The sequence below is a fragment of the Myotis lucifugus genome, unplaced genomic scaffold, assembly GCF_000147115.1.
Source record: "Myotis lucifugus unplaced genomic scaffold, Myoluc2.0 scaffold_65, whole genome shotgun sequence".
NCBI lineage: Eukaryota > Metazoa > Chordata > Mammalia > Chiroptera > Vespertilionidae > Myotis > Myotis lucifugus.
Window position 1 is genome coordinate 1,665,708 of NW_005871113.1, and position 18,375 is coordinate 1,684,082.

The 18,375-nt window shown below is 36.4% G+C and overlaps 1 protein-coding gene across 2 annotated transcripts in view; it reads left to right on the top strand.

Annotated features, from left to right (window-relative positions):
- HMCN1 (hemicentin 1) overlaps positions 1–18,375 on the top strand; it is a 374,104-nt gene that overhangs the window by 277,145 nt on the left and 78,584 nt on the right. For both annotated transcript variants that reach the window (XM_023754745.1, XM_006089863.3), the window contains exons 53-66: positions 836–986; positions 2,683–2,877; positions 4,325–4,438; positions 6,488–6,675; positions 8,511–8,607; positions 10,211–10,372; positions 11,071–11,184; positions 11,305–11,507; positions 11,781–11,862; positions 11,972–12,103; positions 12,702–12,851; positions 14,714–14,873; positions 17,555–17,679; positions 17,873–18,056. In XM_023754745.1, coding sequence (XP_023610513.1) covers positions 836–986; positions 2,683–2,877; positions 4,325–4,438; positions 6,488–6,675; positions 8,511–8,607; positions 10,211–10,372; positions 11,071–11,184; positions 11,305–11,507; positions 11,781–11,862; positions 11,972–12,103; positions 12,702–12,851; positions 14,714–14,873; positions 17,555–17,679; positions 17,873–18,056 — 2,057 coding nt within the window. The remainder of the gene's footprint in view (positions 1–835; positions 987–2,682; positions 2,878–4,324; positions 4,439–6,487; positions 6,676–8,510; positions 8,608–10,210; positions 10,373–11,070; positions 11,185–11,304; positions 11,508–11,780; positions 11,863–11,971; positions 12,104–12,701; positions 12,852–14,713; positions 14,874–17,554; positions 17,680–17,872; positions 18,057–18,375) is intronic.

The window sequence follows — 18,375 nt, forward strand, 5'->3', positions numbered from 1 at the left end:
TGGGTCAGAAGGGAATGGAGATCAGGAGGAGAGTGAGAGGCACTGATAACGTTGCAAGGCCCGTGGATTGTGGGTCCTCCCAGGGGATCAAAAATTTATTGGAGTTGGGATGCTAGAAGTGACTTAGAAAGTTAGGAGGTGGCGGTCAGAGATTGAGAACTTCAGAGAGTGAGAACTTGAAACTGAGACTATGAAGTGGTGCAGTTATGGGTAATTATAAGGTCTAGGTATGACTTACCTGTTGAGTGGCTGAGAGAGGGTTGAGGACAAACAATTAGAGAAGAGGTCACAGCATTGGATGCACACAGCATTGGATAACTATTTAGATACTGAAATCACGAAGAATTATGAGAAAAGTACCATTAGAAGAAGTGACATTGACCCAGGAACTAAAACCTTCAAGGAATAAGAGGGAACTTAGTGTAAACAGGAATATGTAGAAGATGAAAAATGCCCTATTAACTGTAGGTAATGTTATCAATAAAACATCATAATATAAATATCTGTGAGTTAATATTCCATTAAGTACAGTAATACTTTCAATAAAACATCATAATATAAATATCTCTAGGTTAAAATTTTTTATTTATGAAGTGATGATATTTCTAAATGAACAACAGTGACTTCTACATGAAATCAGATTATGTTAATGCCCTTAACCTTTCATTAAAATGCTCTAGTATTTTTGACAAAATATAATAAAAGATATGCTTTTGAGTATTTCACATAAAATTTAATTCTGTTTATTCTGAATTATACAAATTATCAACTGCATGGTCTCTTAGAGGATTTATTAGAGTACTTAATGGTAACATTAATTATAATTGAATCACAGCCCCTTAAATCAGATGATCATGTTAATATTGCTGCCAATGGACACACACTTCAAATAAAGGAAGCTCAAATATCAGACACTGGACGATATACTTGCGTGGCATCTAATATTGCAGGTGAAGATGAGCTGGATTTTGATGTGAATATACAAGGTAATACTGATGTGCTTATTGTATATCATTTAATTTACATGATATGTCTAAGCAATGAAAAAGAGATTTGGCTTGGTTTTATTTTAAATAGTTTCTTTTCTGTTGACAATAATATGAATTCTTTATTGAAAACCTGGACTTGAGTAATTAACAAAGAAAAAAATAATCCCATTATTCAGGATTACTTTAGTTATTTTTATGTGTTTCCTTTTGACATTTTTCCTTCTGTTCTATTTTGTAAATGTAAACTGCATTTATAAATTAGGATCACATGATCCATACTTCTTTGCTAAATTAGTTTTCCCCCAATGTTATATCATGAAGCTTTCTTTTTTTAAAATTTTTTTTTAATCCTCACCCTAGGATATTTTTTCCCATTGATTTTTAGGGAGAGTGGAAGGGAGGAAGGGGCGGGGGAAGAGAGAGAGAGAGAGAGAGAGAGAGAGAGAGAGAGAGAGAGAGAGAAAGAGAGAGAGAAACATTGATGTGAGACACATTGATTGGTTGCCTCCAGCAGGAACTAGGCCTAGGACCGGGGATCTAACCTGCAGCCTGGTATGTCCCTGACCGGGAATCAAACAAGTAACCCTTCTGTGTGCAGGCTGCCGCTCTAACCACTGAGCACACAGCCCAGGGCGTTTTCTTTTTTTCTTGTCAAGTAGCATTTATATGGAAAGAAAAGATAAAATGCAGAATTTAAAGCAGTCAGACTTGGAATAGAATGATGATTTTTGGCTTCTAAAAACTTTGTGGCTACAAAAAAAACCTTTGATTTGGGTAAATTACCTAAATATTTTAAACCCCAGTTTCCTTGTTTTGAAAATGAATGTTTTATAGAATGTGGTGACTATTAAATAAGGTAAAGTATGTAAAACTCTTAGAAAAATGCTTAAGAAATCATACCTGCTATTATTGTTGATAGTTACTCTCAACATGATTTTTTTCCTGATTTTTAATAACTATACCTGTTTTAGCACTTGAGTATCCAAGTATTTATTTAACCTGATTCCTGTTATTGAATGTCTGAGTCATTTCCAAGTTTTCATTACTCATATGTAATGTTTCACTGGGTGGTTTTACATAAAACTTTTGTATATCTTTGATTTTTTTCATTTATTCGTTACTAATAGTGGAAATTTTAGGTCACGTGTTACGCACATTTTCAATATTTTTTGATGTACAAGCAAATCACCTTCTAGAAAGTTTATATGTGTTCCCCAGAAAAGTTTGAGATTATCCTACTGTTTTAGTTAATGGACTTCTTAATCTTGACATAACTCCTTTAGCTTTCTTAGTAAGACAAATTATTGTGAAATGCTCTCGACTGAGCCATTATTTTTTAATGGCTCTTCAAAATATGTTTTTCCTGCTATGATGGCATTCCTTAGCCAGGCTTGTTCTAGTAGCTCCTTGCTGAGTGCAGGCAGCGTTGACAGGGAAGGAGAGCAGGGGGTGAGCGTAGCATTCGGAGCCTGTACTTCTTGTTCTTCCCAGGGGACCCAGCTCCAGCTTCTATCTCCTACTTTTCTGGCTCACAGCTAGAGCTGGTAGATGTAGAAATACCTGAAAATATTGCCACGCTGTCTAATTTATTACATTTATATATCGCTCTCGTGAGAACACAGCCAAGGTCTTCGTTGAATGGATTGAAACTGGCATTCACATGTGTCCAAAATCCCATGTCTTTCCTCCGTAGTTCCTCCAAGTTTTCAGAAACTCTGGGAAATGGGAAACATGCTGGATACCGGCCGGAGTGGAGAAGCCAAGGATGTGATCATCAACAACCCCATTTCTCTCTACTGTGAGACAAACGCCGCTCCTCCCCCTACGCTGACGTGGTACAAAGACGGCCGTCCCCTGGCCTCGAGTGATAGAGTATTGATTTTACCAGGTAAGGACTGCCGTGAACAGGGGGAAGTCCGAATCTGTACCAGATGTGCTTCTCTCGTTTATTAAGACCAGTTGAATTGATTGACTTCCTGGCCATGTAATTTATCTGACACCGGCTGCCAGATGTCACAGCTGTCCCTGTCCCTTCAGGTTGAGAAATTGGCATTGGATAGAACCGCTTAGTTAATCTTCAGATCTGTTGCAGGATCATTCTATCAACTTAAGGAAGACCTTTGACTTCCTTGTGCCTTTATTTTTCTAATAGTGTCATGAAATAGTCACTTAGGTTTCTATACATTCATGATAAATTCTAAAATATATTTACAAATAGTTGTACTCAGTTTATTAAATGCATTTATCATAAAACAGTAGTAAAGATCATTAGTTTCAAGTATTTTACTTGTTGATGGAAAAGGAGATATTCAAATTGTTGTGAGATAGTAGTATTTTCAAGGCCTCTATTCACTTTTAACAAACATTAAAATAGGCTTCTCAGACTTTATCAAATTGTATACGTAAGGTCAGTGCATTCCACTGTATGTAAATTTTATCTTCATTAAATAAGAGAATGTCTTGAAAAAATAATAGAGACAAAATAGAAATGGCAGCTAAATATAATAAGTGATCCTAAATTGGATCTGGGCTTGAGAACAAATAGCTATAAAAGACAATATTATAATAATAATGACATTTGACTGTGCACTATGAATTCAACAGTAGTTTTGTATTGATTTCACATTTTCTGATTTTCATCATTGTATTATAGTTATATAAAGGATTATCCTTTTTTATGAAATATAGATCTATGGGTATTTAGGGATAAAAGCACATCATGTGTCCTAGTTACTCTCAAATGGTTCAAAAAAAGATTATATATATACATAATATATATAACACATATGACAGATCATATATATATATACATATATGTATATATATATGTGTGTATATATATATATAACCAAGATAAAACCAATGGAATAAAATATACATAATTTGTAACAATTTATATATAATTATTATAACTTTTCTCTATGTTGGAAATCATATCAACATGAAAAATTAATACACGGTTATTCTTTCAAGATTGTATGCATAATGGTGCCTCTACTTGCACGCAACCATGTAAACTTCTTTATATGTGTTCCAACTCTAAAGCAGGAAGTTACTACAGAGTAACATTTCACATGGAACAGGGTGAGGGGCACAGAGCAACATTCCTGCCTTAAGGAAAATCCACACAAGCGATTCATTTCTCAGGAGGTCTCACTCATATACGGGCTCACTTTTCAATAACTCAGTGTTTGTGATGAAAGTGATATGTGGGATTAAAATGGAACCTGGAAAGAAAATGCAAGGAAGTTATTAGACCTGAAAAATCGTACTTGCTTATGAGCAGCGTTCGCTCTCAGACTGACAGCAGTAAGCACATTAGGATACATTTCCAGGTGGGAGAGTGCTGCAGATTCCCCGGGCTAAGGTAGAGGATGCCGGGAGATACACGTGTGTGGCTGTGAATGAGGCTGGAGAAGATTCCCTTCAGTATGACGTCCGGGTGCTCTGTGAGTTTGTTTCCGTTTGTTCATTACCCATTCTTTCGCTCAAAAGTATTTTTGAGGAGCTAATGTTTGCAAGATGTTGAGCTAAGTATCTTAAAGACTATAAAGATACTCAGAAACTGATAGTTCTCCCATTGAGTTCATTGTCTTATACAAATTGAGAGCATATTGTTTAAGACTTCTGGAGTATCAACCAAAAAAAGAGAGAGAGGGAGAGAGAGAATTCAATGACTTATGAACCTGAGAAGTCCTCAGGTAGGGCTAGTCCCAGTTTGACTTCCTTGGCTCAAAAGAGTTTACCAGACTTAACCTGTCTCTTGGCTTTGTTTTTCTCTATTAGTGTCATTCTCAGGTGGAGGGTCCTTTTGCTTGGAAAGTTGGCCCCTTGAAGCTCTAGTCTTACATCTTCCTAGTTTCAGAGACAAATGAAAGCTTTTATTTACAACTGAAGTCCCGGAATCGGATGTCCAGGGCTTTAACTGGCCAAGTATGAATCACATATCTATCCCTGAACCAGTGACAGAAGCCAAGAGGCCTAATTGATAAGACCTACTTCAGATTTCTCTGATGATTAGTGACACTGAGCACCTTTTCATGTTTATCGGCCGTCTGTATGTCCTCTATGGAGAAATGTCTAGTCAGGTCCTTTGCCCATTTTTCATATATCACCTCAGGCAAGGGAAATAAGAGAAAAAATAAAGAGGTGAGACTACATCAAACTGAAGAGCTTTTGCACAGCAACGGAAACCACCAACAAAATGAAAAGACAACCCACTGTATGGGAGAACATATTCACCAATGATACACCTCATAAGGGGTTAATGTCCAAAATGTATAAAGAACTTATAAAATTCAACACCAAACAAACAACCCAATTAAAAATGGGCAAAGACCTGAATAGACACTTCTCAGTTTATTTTTTGAGAGACACAAATACCAGAAGACTGCATCTGCATTAAATGTGCCATCTTTACTGATTGCTAAAGATAAGAGACTGAAACATAAAATAACTAAGCTTTTTCTAAACAAGATAAAAAGATTATTTACCATGTAACTAAAATTCTGCATTCACAAGCAACCAACACATGTGTTCCTAGTTTATTTAACATTTCCACTTATAAAAATCACATGGGCAATATGTGATTTTTCATAACTGACTAGTCTAATGTAAACACGAACCTGAATTCACAGTATTACTATATTAAATGAGAATGAATATATGTCAGAAAATCTAGAGCATGACTTCTCAGACTTTAATGTGCATAAGGATCACTAGAAGAGGTTTTGTTGTTGTTTTTGTTTTTAATATATTTTCATTGATTTCAGAGAGGAAGGGAGAGGGAGAGAGAGATAGAAACATCAATAAGAGAGAATCACTGATCGGCTGCCTCCTGCATGCCCCACACTGAGAATCGAGCCCGCAACTTGGGCATGTGCCCTGATTGGGAATCGAACTGTGACCTCCTGGATCTGTGGTTGATGCTCAACCACTGAGCCATGCCAGCTGGGCTAGGACGAGTTTGTTAAGCCATAAACTTCTTGGCCCCTTTTAGGAATGCTGATGGAGGAGAGCTGAGGTTGCCCCCCAAATTAGCATTCCTATCCAAGCTCCCAGATGATGCTGATATCACTGATACTGAGGCTGGGGAAACACACGGAGTAGCCCAGACAATTCCCTTGCAAATGAGACCAAATCTGTACATTTCTGTAATTGATCTGGTTTGTCTGGATGACCAAATAGACTTTACTATAGATTCATGCAGATGAATGGAATGGGCTGAGAGAGAAAGCAAGACAAGATATTTTGGAGAATAATTTGGGATTGACTTAGAATGAAATTATAGGAAGGGTTAGTCCAGGGTAGGTAAAGAGAGGGAAGAAAATCAACCCAAATTCACACAATCTGAATCTCCGCTAATTTATTAAGGATCATAGATTCTTCTTCAAGTTTGGCTCAATTACCCCACAATTTTTTAAATTGTCAGGAAACTAGAATCATTTAGAAAAGGCCTCGTTTCCTGTTACTATCTTTTTGCTGCAATCACTTATTAGTGCCGCCGGTTATCAAGGAAGCAAACAGTGATCTCCCTGAGGAGGTCACCGTGCTGGTGAGCAAGGGCGTGCGGATGGAGTGCTTGTCGGGCGGCAGCCCTGTACCGAGGAATTCCTGGCAGAAAGACGGGCAGCCCCTGCTGGAAGATGAGCATCATAAATTTCTGTCTAATGGAAGAATTCTGCAGGTAACAGTAAAAACATCTGACTTTAAAATACCCGCTAGGCTTTGTATTTTATAATTGTCTTTATGACGTTTAAAAGTAATTTTTTTACTTAGAAATAGATTTGTAAAAATAACCAAACATAAAAGGGATATGGAATAATATTATTTTCTTCATTTTATTCACACTGTGAGAGGTGACCATTATTAACAGTTTTATGTGAATTCCTGTAGAAATTGTCTACATTCAACACACACACACACACACACACACACACACACACAAGTTTAAGACAGCGTGGTCTTTGTGATTAAAATAAAAAACCATTAAGCAAATTATTACAATCCTTTTCACTGCATATTTCTGGTGATAAAATTCTAGCTGGTATAAGATTCCCTGTCAATTAAAATTTACTTGCTACTGGCAAAGAATTTATAATATAATAATAATGGGAACCACATAAATATCCTGAATTGTTCAGTAATGGACATGTCTATATTTTTCTTTCCAAGTGTCCTAAAAGACAGTTAGGTACTTGTAGAAATAACACTGATTCGTTAGTTTACAACTTAACTAAATTTTTTCTTGAACATGTAAATGATATTCTATAGGCCCAAGAATCTAAGCATAACTATCGGTGTATCTAACACAGGACATATCTCCTAGAGTTCTTTATTTTTTAAAAAATGAGTCAGTTCACTGCTTATAAATAATTTTGAATTCTCAAAGTATCTTGTAAACATCCTGACTATTTCTATTTGATGATCATACGACCTCTACAAAAATACTTAAATGTTTCTGTGTCTAGGGACAAAAAAATATATAGATGGATAGCACTTTCTGCTAAATAAAATAAATTATAACTGGTATATAGCTAGCTATTGCTATGCAAAACAAACCACTCCGAAACAGGCACTCAAAACAATAAGCATTTGTTCAGCTCACAATTCTTCCTGTTGGCTGGGGGATTCTTCTGGTCTCAGCTGGGCTTACCCAAGTGTCTGCCTATTGTGGATAGGCTAAGTGGTTCTGCTGATCTTGCTGGGCTCTTGCACATATCTGGGGCCTCAGTTGCAATAATGGGGCTGATTCTTCGCCATGCGATTCCATACCCTTGAGCAGGTTAGTCCTGGCTTCCTCATGTAGTGACCGGGTTCCAAATGAGAGGGAAAGAGTAACAATGCCTTTTTTAGGCCTAGGTTTGAAATGGCACACTGTCATTTCCATCACATTCTGTGGGTCAAGGCCAGGCACAAGACCACACAAATTCCACATCTTTTTTTGTTTTCTTTTGTTAATCCTCATTTGAGGATATTTTTCCATTGATTTTTAGAGAGAGTGGAAAGGAGGGAGGGAGAGAGAGAGAGAAAAACATCAATGTGAGAGAGACACATCGATTGGTTGCCTCCCACATATGCGCCCAGATCTGGGCCAGGGATGGAGCCTGCAATCGAGGTATGTGCCCTTGACTGGAATCAAACCTGGGATCCTGTCCATGGGCTGATGCTCTATTCACTGAGCCAAACCAGCTCGGGCCAAATTACACATCTTTACCTGGTGATGGGGGGAGTTTCGAAGTCACATTGTGGCGGGTATATGGGAAAGTGGGAGAATAATTTGGGCCACTTTTGTAGTCAGTAGACCACAAGGATGTATAAAATTGCCTTTCCTGATTGGAAATCTTTATAAATAAATACTTATTTGATTGACCTGATTAATAAAAGCCAGCACCAATGCTATTATATATAAATGTTCTTTTTATGTCCATCTGGAGAGGATACGTATTATTCATTCTCAACATGATGACAAGTGGCTTTATAAAAAAAAATTCAGTTGGAATTTCTTTATTTTCCCCTCAGATTCTAAATACTCAAATAACAGATATTGGCAGGTATGTGTGTATTGCTGAGAACACGGCTGGAAGTGCCAAAAAATATTTTAACCTCAATGTTCACGGTAAGAGCTCAGTTCCAAAAGCATCTGCTAGGGGTGTGCTTGAAACGGCAGGAAAACTGTGTTTTACATTATGGAGGCTTTTCGTGTATTTTTAACTTGAAACAGTGTGTGGGGCCTGCATTCATACAATCGCCTCCCTCTCTCCCCACCGCAGCTAGTAGGATTTATAAGGTACAAAGTACAGAGCTTCTGGGAGCCTGTTTTTACATTATTCTAGTCCTTCAAGAGAAGGTAGTAACTTCTACATATTTGAAAGTTAAAAACAAAGAAAAAGAAAGAAAAAAAGTCAAAATCTGAAATCCCTAAAATTACATGTTTTTATGAAGTTTGGACTAAATATAGATCTTTCGCTCATAAAAATTCATTCACTAGTCCTGATTGAAACCAGTTTCTGTCATTAAGGGTGGAATTCATGTTGAGCTACATCCTCTAGTACCTCATATACTCCCTGGAAAAGAAGAAGTCACTTAGGAGTGAAATCATTTCAAAAACCACCAGCACACCAAACTCATTCATCACACTTTTAAGTTTTCAATATATGCTGGTCACTCCATAAATACTATTTTTTTTTTTGGCTAAAAAAAAAGCCATTGTTTGTCTTCTACAAAAGAGTAGTTTTTGTGTGTGACACACAGCTGCTTTCAGAATATTGACTTGGAAATGGTGAACAATCGTTATAAAAGATTTCCTTTATATGTATGCTACATAGATATAAAATTGTGGCTTGTATTGGAGAGAGCTGAAATTTGAAATTTCATGAAAAATTTCTCCCCTGAAAGGACCTTGATTTAGCAACATAGATGTTCTTTTCTGATATGACATGCAGGGGATATCGATGTCTAGCAATGTTTGGTGTTTCATATTTGAAACACTTCCACCTTTGTATCCCCGGTTTTTAGCACAGGGGGTCACTTACAGTAGGTGCTTCATTTATATCTTTGAGGTTCTTTTAATGAGTAAATCTGACCAAACAGAAACAGATGTGTTATGAATTCCCAGGATAAAAGCTATATCTAGCACAAAAAGTTATGCAAGAACTCAATGCATTATTAATCTTATCTTTTTTACTTCATTTTTTCTCTGCACTGCTTTTGCTTGTGGAATTCCTTGTTTGTTTGTTTTGAACAAACCATGGTATTGTTTATTTCTTAAGTTTTCTGCTCATCTTGGAAGTCATTGATTTCATTGTTGAAATAACCTGTAAATGTATTGATAGACAGATAACCCGTAAAATTAAATTTCTACTTTATAAATGCTATATGCAGGAAGATAAAAACTTTAAATAAGAATGTAATATTAAAAACAAGAATATGCAAACTTAACAAAAAGCACTATCGGGTGTTTCTTTGTACATTGCCAAAACCACCTTAGGAATTGCCAACTACATTTCCTGAAAATTCTAGCCCTCTGTCATTGGGAGAAGCAAGACTGATGGACATAGTGTGATGAAGGCATTGGGAATCCTGGGGAAGACAGCTGGGTGGTTAACAGTGTCAGTAACACGGTGCTTTGGCAGAGTACAGTGGCTGGACTTATATTAATAAGTTGCAGTGTATATTGCTAGTCACATCAGATTTCACTTTTAATACATTTACTCTTACAGTGCCTCCAAGTGTCATTGGTCCTAACCCTGAAAACCTCACTGTTGTGGTGAACAACTTCATCTCTCTGACCTGTGAGGTCTCTGGTTTTCCACCTCCTGATCTCAGCTGGCTCAAGAACGAACAGCCTATCAAGCCAAACACAAATGCCCTCATTGTGCCTGGTAAGGAACTCGTTACTCTTCTAAGGTGGGCAAAGTGTTCTCATGGTCCTTTATTTTAAATGCAAATGGCATTTCCACTGAGTCCCTTTCCAAACTTTTGTCTTGCTCCATTTGTTTGTTCACATTACATACCTCTTTACCTAATGGGGCCATTAGGATAAGATTGTATAGACTTTCATGATTTTAGTGGCAATGCACAGTAGCAAGGTCTACTTCAAGAAATTATGAAGTTTAGAAACAGAACTGCTTAGCAATTCCATGGGGGTGATGGGCTAGTAAATAGTGCTTTCATTGGATAATTCACTGGTTGTTTTTAATCCTAAAGCCCCTTGATGACGGGAAAATAGATAGATGGCCAGATAGATCCTTCCACACTGTAGGAGATTTAAACCCAGAAAATGCTTGTTAACATATTTCACTGTAGTACAATTACTGTTTACTCATTGGGACCTATATCAAACAGTTCTCTCCATGTTTAGTTAATGGAGAGAAAAATTATGAATTTCATTTTTTATAAAGAAGTAGAATCAATCCTAAAGGAAGGATCAAATAAGACAGATTCAATTCTTTCATCTTAACTATGAAATGCGGCCATATAAATGTTACAATGGAATATTTTGTCAATTTATCTTATTGATAAAATAGTTATTAGAACAACCTCCATACCACTCTTCAATTTCCATTATATTTGCCCACAGGTGGTCGAACTCTACAGATTATTCGGGCCAAGGAATCTGATGGTGGTCAGTACACGTGTATAGCTATTAACCAAGCTGGCGAAAGCAAGAAAAAAGTCTTCCTGACTGTTTATGGTTTGTTTTCACTCTCCTCATAAAATCCTTTCACTTTTAAACTGGTATGAAATATTTCCCATCTGCACACCTTAATGAAAAAAACACACAACACCTTCTGTTCTTGTTTCTTTCCCTCAGTACCTCCCAGCATTAAAGATCATGGCGGTGACTCGCTTTCTGTAGTCAATGTAAGAGAGGGGACCTCAGTGTCATTGGAGTGTGAGTCCAACGCTGTCCCACCTCCAGTCGTCACGTGGTATAAGAACGGGCGGATGATAACAGAATCTACTCACGTGGAGGTTTTAGCAGGTGGACAAATGCTGCACATCAAGAAAGCTGAGGTGCATCTTTTATTCTTGTTTGCATGTCATGACTCCTTGGTGGGTTTTGGAAGAGAGCATTGGGAGTTGCATGTTCCCTTTACTACAGTTTATGATAAAATAACATCGTCCATGCCGTTGACCTTATTTTCATAAAAACGCAGGATTGCAGAAAGCAATTAGACCTGGGGCGTTTGAGCATAAAGATGACTAGTGATTTAATCTGCACTGGAACAGTGTGATTGGTCATCTGTAACTCAATGGAGCACATACAATAGTATCTTTTTCTTTTAGGTATCTGACACAGGCCAGTATGTATGTAGAGCTATAAATGTAGCAGGACGGGATGATAAAAATTTCCACCTCAATGTATATGGTGAGCATCTGCCTCTAATACAACTCTTTTTCCCCCAGATATGCCAATGAAAGAAAGTGGCCTGAATTAGCTTAATGGGGACACATGATTTTCTTCTGTCCTTTTGCAGTGCCACCCAGTATCGAAGGACCCGAAAGAGAAGTGGTTGTTGAGACAATCAGCAACCCTGTGACTTTAACATGCGATGCCACTGGAATCCCGCCTCCCACCATAGCGTGGATGAAGAACCTCAAGCCCATAGGTAATGCAGCTGTGCATTGGCTGTGGCTTCCTTTTGCTCTGAATGCACTAGATTTATAAACTAGCACATTTTCAGATCATGCTCATAGCTGTGCTTAGTTCAGAAAGCCTAATGTACAGAAACATAAACTTACAAAATAGACTCAATGTTATTTTATTTTATAAAGGGAATTTTCTCTGCCTCTTTCAAAAAGGCTCTCATTTAAAATAAAAGTACGAAGGAAGAACATTTTAACAATTATTTTTTAATCACAGTTGACATACTACTATATTTTTTTCAGGTGTACAACATAATAATTAGACATTTATATACCTTACAAAGTGACCACCCCAAAAAGTTTAGTACCCAGCTGACACCATATGTAGTTATTCCAGTATTACTGACTATATGCCCTAGGCTCTACTTTACATCTCTGTGATTATTTTTATAACTGAAAATTTGTACTTCTTAATCCCTTTCTCCTTGTTTGCCCAGCCCCAATCCCTGTCCCATTAAGAAATCTATCACAAGAAACAAGACATTTTTATGCTGAATTGTAGAGGTTGAAATAAAAGCTTCTTTAATGTTTTCTTTTGCTTTGCTTTGTTTCTGCCTCTAGAAAATTCTGACTCACTTGAAGTTCATATTTTGTCTGGAGGTAGCAAACTCCAAATTGCCCGGTCTCAGCGTTCAGATAGCGGAAACTATACATGCATTGCATCAAATATGGAAGGAAAAGCACAGAAAAATTACATTCTTTCTATTCAAGGTATGGGATGTATCTTCAATATCTTTAGCATATTCTTTCTTATAGTACAAAATATGTCTACAATTATAGAGATCATTTGTAATTTATTCAAAGTCTTTAGATCAACAAAAAATATTGTCAATGCTCTGCCCTACATTTACCTGTAGATTCGATTTTCATGGGAATTGGAATAGATGTGGAAAAAAGAATAGCAGAAATTTTATAATCTTTATTTTTTCTATGTTTACCAAAATTCTTACTGAATTATACTTATTTACTTAAAACTAGCATAATTTATTTTGATGCTAAGCTCATAGGTTTGTTCTTATTTAGATATATCACTAATATTTAATTCATGAAAAGGCTGTAACTACAGGGAGGAGTTTGGGTAAATTCAAGTAATCATGAATCTTATGCTATTTTGGGTTGAGAAAAAGAAGCATTAATTCACCCAACAAATACTTACTTAATCCTACTATGTTCCAGTGTAGTATTGAGCAACCAAGGAGAACTTGTATACTTTTTTTATTTTCAGTAAACTTCTAATTGGTATTTATGTCCCAATAGTTAATTGAAATGGAAGTCTAACTTGAAACTAAGTCGAAATGCTTCCTTTTTTTCAATGTTAATATAGTTATTTTGAAAAAAATTTCCATAAATTATACATTATTATGGATCTGTTGTGTGCTCTGCTAAAGCTAAGAAATTAAACAGAAAGTAAAATAAGTTTATGGGCATCAGTGGTTTCTTGGATTAGTAATACTTTGAGATTTCAGCAACAAAAGGGGAAAATAGCTACTCAGGGATTCAGAATCAGAAATTTTGTGTGTTGTTATATTTAATGCATTAATAATAATAGCTGTTAATCATGGGGTATGTGGTGTGACCAGACGTTTTACCAGATGTTCTACATGCATCCTTATGTCCTAAGACTAGAAATAATTTATGCAGTGGGGCATAGTACAGTGCTTGTCATATATTAGACACTCATTAAAGGATATTTTTTATTAACATTGATTTGACTTCTTTAGTACTCTCAATTCTGTATATTTGGTATAATTATTATTATCTTCTGGATGACTAACATTAGATTTGGAAAGTGTGCAGTGGTGTGCTGGTAAATGTTTATAATTAACTCTCCAGATAAAAAGGTCCTGAATTGTTGCCAATAATTTGCAAGTTTCCATGGTGTAAATATCCCCACCATGGCTCATTTCAAACTACCAACATGATGTCACTGAACATGGAGTAGGGAAGACGTGCAAAACTGGCTGTTGTAAACGGACATGAGCTGCCCTGGCAGACCACTATGATTATATGGAAGAGGAATTCAAATGTGTTTCTGTTTGATACCATTGTCAATATTTTTATTATACATTATTTCTCAATTGAATCATTAAATTATAAACCAAACATGGTTAGAAAAAGAGAACAAACAATAAACCTATCCATTGTTCAGAATAAATAATATTTAAATTGCATATGGAGAAAGAAATAACCCAATAGATACATTTCTCAGACCGTTATGCTAAGATTTTTATAAAATGGATTCTCTTGAATTACACTAATTGTAAACTGTCTATTGAGAATTTAGTCCAAGAGAGATTCTACTTAGCTAGGAAGTGTGTCCATGAGTTAGACTTGTCACCAGTCCCTATGACTAAATAATTATATCAACTTACCAAAATACCAGGAATATTGAAATGACTGCTTTAGCTGTTCCCCATTTAAAAATAATTTATGAGGATAAGAATAGTTTTATCTTGAACCACAATTTAGGAAGAATATGAAATGAAAAATGACATATTGTTTTGTGATTCTGTTGTATTTGTTAGAATTTATATCATTGTGTCTTGTTAATAGACATTTTTATTTCTCCAAAGTTCCTCCAAGTGTTGCTGGTGCTGAAATTCCAAGTGAAGTCAGTGTCCTGGTAGGGGAAAATGTTGAGCTGGTCTGCAATGCAAATGGCATTCCTACCCCAGTTATTCAATGGCTTAGAGATGGAAGACCCATAACTAGCAGTGAAACAGAAAGAATTCGGTATGTTTACAAAGAATATTTGCATCATTATTTTCAAGGTCTTGTAAAATGTTTTATGCTTCACCTTTCACATGAATAATACCAAATTCAGTTTCCTTGGAATTTGGCTGTTAGATTCAGAGAGGGGAAAAAAAGATCAAATTTTGGAGTGTTGGACACAGAAATTGTCTTTAGAGAATCACTCAAAAAGGTGGGGGGTGGATGTTAATTCATTAACTCAGAGTTATAAAATCTTCTCAGACATTCATTCCTACAGATGTTAATTAACTATTGTTGCTTTTATTCCTCTAGTCTCAGAATGTTTATACCAAAGTCCATGCCATAGAACAATTAGTTCTTTCCTGCTAACGTCACAACAGTTTTACCCTACAAAAGATTCATCAATAATCTTTGATCTGATTTTGTGTCCTGAGATCACTAAACCGCCAAACATGCCGTATTTCTTGGCCCATTTTGAGAAAAGATACAGTATCATCATAACCACTTCATTCCTTGTAGTGATTTGTCCAAATCCTGTTTTCAGCTGATACTTGTCACCCATGCCACAAACCACATAGAGGTGGAATAATCATGTGGTAAGGGCCTCCTGCTCTCTCAACAACAAATACCTTTCGGAGCACAGATTTCTACTCTCTACTCGATTACTTTATCACAAAGCCCTATCATATTCAAATACCAGAGTAATTATAACTGCTTAAAGAATTATATATGCCTAAGAAGGTATTAAATAAATATATTAAATCTTTATCATTTTAAACCAAAATTTTTAATTTAACAGTTTGGAGTGTACTTTCTAGTTAATGAATTGAACATGCATAATTTAAAGAAAGCTAGTTATTTTTTAAGTTATTTTATGTTGAAATTTAGATATGTGTTCCCTTTCCAAGGTGAGGTAAATTGCCCAATATTTTAGAGATACACTTTAAGTTTCATATCTCTGGTGTGGACATTTCTGAATAGTTAACAAATATATAATTATTTTTATTAAATCAGTTGATATCAACCCTATTCCAAGCTAAGTATTAGATAGTTGGTGGGACCTAAAGATCTTACATAAGATAATATTTGTACCAAGGAATTTACAATCTTTCACTTATTTTATATGAAGAGTCTAACTGTATTTATTCCTATATCCACTTTATTGATTATTTGTTTACTGCTCCACAATATGTATAGGTTTGAGTAGAACAATTCATCAATCAAATAAAGTAGGTTTTCCAAAGTCAACTAACTATTTTCCATGGTCATAGCAACTTACTTTTTTGTTCATTCAGATGGTTAAACTCATGGAATTTTAAAATTCACATTTTGAAAAAGAAAAAATACAACAGAACCAGAAAATATTATTTTAATTCTCAATAACCATATTTAATAACATGTTAGAAATGGACTATTTACTTTTGACACTGGGAGAAACTAATAAAATCGCCATTGTAGGAGTAACTATAGATAGCAATGTAATCTCTTTATAAAACAGGAACTTTTGTTTGATAATTGGTCTGTGAAGAGAGTCAATAATGCAATGATCTTAACTTAAATGTCTTTGATAATCTAACTGTGTAGTTATTATTTACCATTTACACAGTTCAAAGGAAAAGCTTTAGCAACTTCTAGAAAAATGTTGGCAAAATGTATGCATACATAATCCTGAGTTGGTGTCTCAGTTTAAATAAATTATTCTATTCCGCTCCCTCTCATTAGGTATTACACAGTTGTTTATAACTAGATTTTATTGTTGTTGTTCTTTTGTTCATCTTCACTTGAGGGTATTTTTTCCATTGTTTTCCAGAGCGTGGAAGGGAGTGGCGAGGGAGGGAGAGCGAGACAGAGAGAAAAGCATCGATGTGAGAGAGACACATCGATTGGTTGCCTCCTGCACATACCCCGACCAGGGCTGGGGATAGAACCTGCAACCCAGATATCAGGAATCGAACCCATGACCCTTTGGTGTGCAGGCCAACACTAACCACTGAGCTACCAGCCAGGGTTATAACTAGATTTTTTAAAATATATATTCTTTAATTTCTCATTGTAGCATTTTTTAATTTTCATGCCAGAATTTTTAATAATTTTTATTTAATTCAAACCTCAAGGATAAAATGTTCTAACTATGAGGGGGGAAAAGAAAAGAAAAACAGTGTCTTTGGATAGACAAGTTCCTAATCTAATTTTGTTCGTTTCCTTTTTTCCCATAAGGAGGCAGTGGATGTATGAGACCCTTGACTGTAGAATTTTAGTTGGTTGCCTGAAATCTCCATCTGTTTAACTAGCTCTGACTTTTCAGGCTTCCATGTAGTTAGTGAAAAATATGTGAACCATTAAATCCAAGGGAAAGATGTATTTTACGGTGTGTGTGTTTTTAAATTAAATTTTATTAAATCTTTATTGTTGAAAGTATTTCATATGTCTTTTCCCCCCATTGTCGTCTCCCAGCCTGCCCCCGCACCCCAGCCCTGGCCTATACCACCCCCACCCCCCATTGTCTGGGTCCATTGGTTATGCTTATATGCATACAAGTTCTTTGGTTAATCTCTTACCCACACCCAGCACCTCACCTAACCTCGCCTGCCTTCCCCTCTGAGGTCTGTGTCTTTTAAAAGAACACCATGATCTGGGGTAAGTCTTCCAGATTTTCGTTCTATACAAATCATCTCAGTGCTCTTTTATAACCCCTTCTGTAGGGTGACTGCCAAGGGCAGCACGTTAATCATTCATGGAGCTCTCCCGTCCGACATGGGGAAATACACGTGTGTCGCCACTAATCCTGCTGGAGAGGAAGACCGAATTTTTAACCTAAATGTTTACGGTAAGTATGAAATTCCACCCTCTTTTGGCTGTGCCACTTCAGGGCTCTCTCAGTACAATACGAAGGCCCAGCAGTGGGTGTCTGAAGCATTTTGTTTGACAATATGATGTCATTGCGGGCTCCTTGTGAGATGATTTGAACTAGTAACACACACACACACACCCTTCCCTCTCTCGTTTTCTGCGCGACGTAGTTCCACCTGCCATCAGGGGTAATAAAGAAGAAGCAGAGAAACTAACGGCCTTGGTGGACACTTCAATCAATATTGAATGCCGAGCCACAGGGACGCCTCCGCCCCAGATAAACTGGCTGAAGAACGGACTTCCTGTGCCTCTGTCCTCCCACATCCGGTTGCTGTCAGGAGGGCAGGTCATCAGGTCAGCTTTCATCGTATGTGACTTGTTTGCTGGACAGATAAAGTCTCAGTGACTGCAGACTTTAACTTATCTAAATCGTGTTTAAGGAATGTTGTTGTTGTTTTTCTAAGTTTTTACTGTTGTTTGTGTTCCTTTTCAGTATCTTTTTAGAAGAGGGAAGATAACATATTTAATTACAATGGCTTTTTAAAAATTTTTTTTATTGATTAAGTTATTACATATGTGTCCTTATCCCATCGCCCCCACTCATGCCCTCACCCTCCCTGTTGTCTGTGTCCATTGGTTAGGCCTATATGCTTGCATACAAGTCCTTTGGTTG